Here is a 1,040-nt window from a genome sequence, read left to right as displayed (position 1 = left end):
TAGAAATCAATATGTAAAATCTGCAATACATTATGAAGGAGTGAGGAGATCTACACTCATACTCATGGACCACAGAAAACTCCCCTATGCACCCACAATGCAACGTGTTTGCTCGAATTTCGTGCCATCACAAACAGCCGTCGAACCTTTATGTGTACAAACATTAAAAAACAGACCAACAATTGCCACGTCATATTTTTTTTCTTATTTTTCTTAATTCCAGGCCAAACAATACAGACAATGTGTTCTCCAGTGTAACATCTCTAGCTTACCGCGATCATGGGTACATTTTACCTTTTTTAGTGAAATGTTCAATTATTATTATTATTATTATGCAAATAAAGTGCTAAAGCGGCTTTAAAAACATAAAATATCAGCTTTAAACATTTTTTAAAAAAAACCTTCAGTGTCTTACAAAACATAAATAAATTAATAAATTAACAATAAAATTTTGCCGGGAGAGTTAAGGCGGCAGATGTGGTTATGGAAAATTCCTCAAATTAGGTCAAAGTCCAAGCTGCCAATACTGGCAATAGGGGCCCTCCAGTAATTGAAGGCGGTGTACTGTGACAGGATGTCTTCTTCGTCTCCAGATTTCTTGTCGAAAGAAGACTTTGACTGTTTCTTTTTAGGGTCTTCAAAGCCCAGGCATTCCAGCTCAGACAGGTCCAACTCTGGGATTGGAAGTTTCCAAAACATAAAGGAGTTGTACTGGCTGCTCGCAGTGTCCAGCATTATCACCTAAAAACAAAGGTATGGGTGAAAACAAATGATCCAAGGCTCTCCAGAGATCCAGCCTCTGATGAGTCTTCTCTGTAGCCCAACCACACCACAGAGGAGATATTTTCCCCATCACCTGGGTAATTCACTGGTCTGCACTTGGACCTATGCTTGACCATGTTCACAGGCTGGATTTTGTGGGGATCCTGTAGGTGTGGTATCAACACACAAAACTGTAATTGGACCACAATAAACATCATTGTATAAAGGTACCTTGGTTGAGAATTCCATTCTAAGTTTATAGTGGAATCTGCCCGAAT

The 1,040-nt window shown here is 39.2% G+C and overlaps 1 protein-coding gene across 1 annotated transcript; it reads right to left on the bottom strand.

Annotated features, from left to right (window-relative positions):
• Positions 1 to 495: 495 nt before the first annotated feature.
• Positions 496 to 735, bottom strand: LOC149275189 (protein AF1q-like). The gene has a single exon (XM_089504931.1). The coding sequence runs from the start codon at positions 733 to 735 to the stop codon at positions 496 to 498; it is 240 nt and encodes a 79-aa protein (XP_089361057.1).
• Positions 736 to 1,040: the final 305 nt, after the last annotated feature.

The sequence above is a fragment of the Sceloporus occidentalis genome, unplaced genomic scaffold (genome assembly GCF_023333645.1).
Source record: "Sceloporus occidentalis isolate IW3139 unplaced genomic scaffold, rSceOcc1.0.p SCAF_296, whole genome shotgun sequence".
NCBI classification, from domain to species: Eukaryota; Metazoa; Chordata; class Lepidosauria; order Squamata; family Phrynosomatidae; genus Sceloporus; species Sceloporus occidentalis.
The sequence above is the reverse complement of the archived record's forward strand: the minus strand, read 5'-3'. Positions and strand labels throughout refer to the sequence as shown.